Raw genomic sequence first — 1186 nt, 5'->3', positions numbered from 1 at the left:
AGTCCGGACCAGGGAGAGGCTGGGGCAGCAGAGGGAGAAGGGGGCAGCAGAGGGCGAAGGGGGCAGCAGAGGGCAAAGGGGGCAGCAGAGGGTGAAGGGGGCAGCAGAGGGAGAAGGGGGCAAGGTCCTCACCTCCCGTAGTGCATCACAGAGGAGTAGTCATAGGGCGTCAGCATGTTGCTGCTCCGAGACTTGATGAAGTTGATTTCAAATCCTAAAAATACAGAAACAGTACAACTTACTGACATATAAAGAGGGCGGGTAAGAAAGGGCGGGCAAGAAAGGGCGGGCAATGGCTGGGAGAGTCTTCTGGGAGCTCGTAACTTACCCAAGCTGAGGGACTGAGCCCGCAGCCACCATGCTGTTTCTGGCACCACCCCACTCTCCCCCGCGCCAGGAAGAACCCCAACCTATACTAGTTGGGTTGGAGGCACAGGGACCCCATGGCCTCCACCCATCCTTCCTCCTTGCATACTCGCCCTGCACGGGGCTCGTCTCTGCATAACCCACAGCTGCCACGGGTCACATACTGCTCAGGGTCTCACATGCCCCTCCTACCCCAGACGCAATCTCTATTCCTTGACCCAGATTTGAAAAACCGCCACACTGACATCGGCAGTGGTGACCCCCAGTCCCCAGTCACAGGCCCACCTTCCTGCCACAACACTTCCCCAGACTTGGAACCCCTCTCCCCCTCGCTCAGGTCCCTCAGACCTGGGAGGGGCACGGTTCCTTCCTGCCTTCAGAGGCAGCCCCTCTATCTTTGCCCCCCCAACTCCCTCAAACCCAGCCAGCCGCCCATACACCCCACCTCGGTACAGCAGCTTCTCCACGGAGCAGACCAGCGCTCCAGCACCTTCATACCCCAGCACCTGCCTAACAGCTGCCCCTCGAGCTCTTATTTCTTCCTTTTGAAAACTCATTAAACATTTTGAATAAGTAGTATATTCATTTGGTTGAAAAGTCAACTATTGAGATGTAGTAAAAGTCTCCGATTCCATCCCCCGCTTCCCGCGTTCACACCTCCCCACAACAGTTAATTACTGCTATTCATGTGTCTGCCCTAGCAGAGTTTCTGTATATATTAACCTAATGAGAACATATTAACCTAAATGAAAACAAACAAGTTCTCGCTTTTTCCATTGGGGAAGAAACAAACAAGTTCTCGCTTTTTCCATTGGGGAAG

General features: G+C 54.3%; 1 protein-coding gene across 3 annotated transcripts in view; it reads right to left on the bottom strand.

Annotated features, from left to right (window-relative positions):
• The window catches only part of ASTL (astacin like metalloendopeptidase), a 14345-nt gene that overhangs the window by 10475 nt on the left and 2684 nt on the right, over window positions 1-1186 (bottom strand). For all 3 annotated transcript variants that reach the window (XM_023211492.2, XM_023211493.2, XM_023211491.2), the window contains exon 3: window positions 133-214. In XM_023211492.2, coding sequence (XP_023067260.1) covers window positions 133-214 — 82 coding nt within the window. The remainder of the gene's footprint in view (window positions 1-132; window positions 215-1186) is intronic.

This window comes from Piliocolobus tephrosceles, chromosome 15 (genome assembly GCF_002776525.5).
Source record: "Piliocolobus tephrosceles isolate RC106 chromosome 15, ASM277652v3, whole genome shotgun sequence".
Classification (NCBI taxonomy): Eukaryota; Metazoa; Chordata; class Mammalia; order Primates; family Cercopithecidae; genus Piliocolobus; species Piliocolobus tephrosceles.
This window is presented reverse-complemented; position numbering and strand designations above follow the sequence as displayed.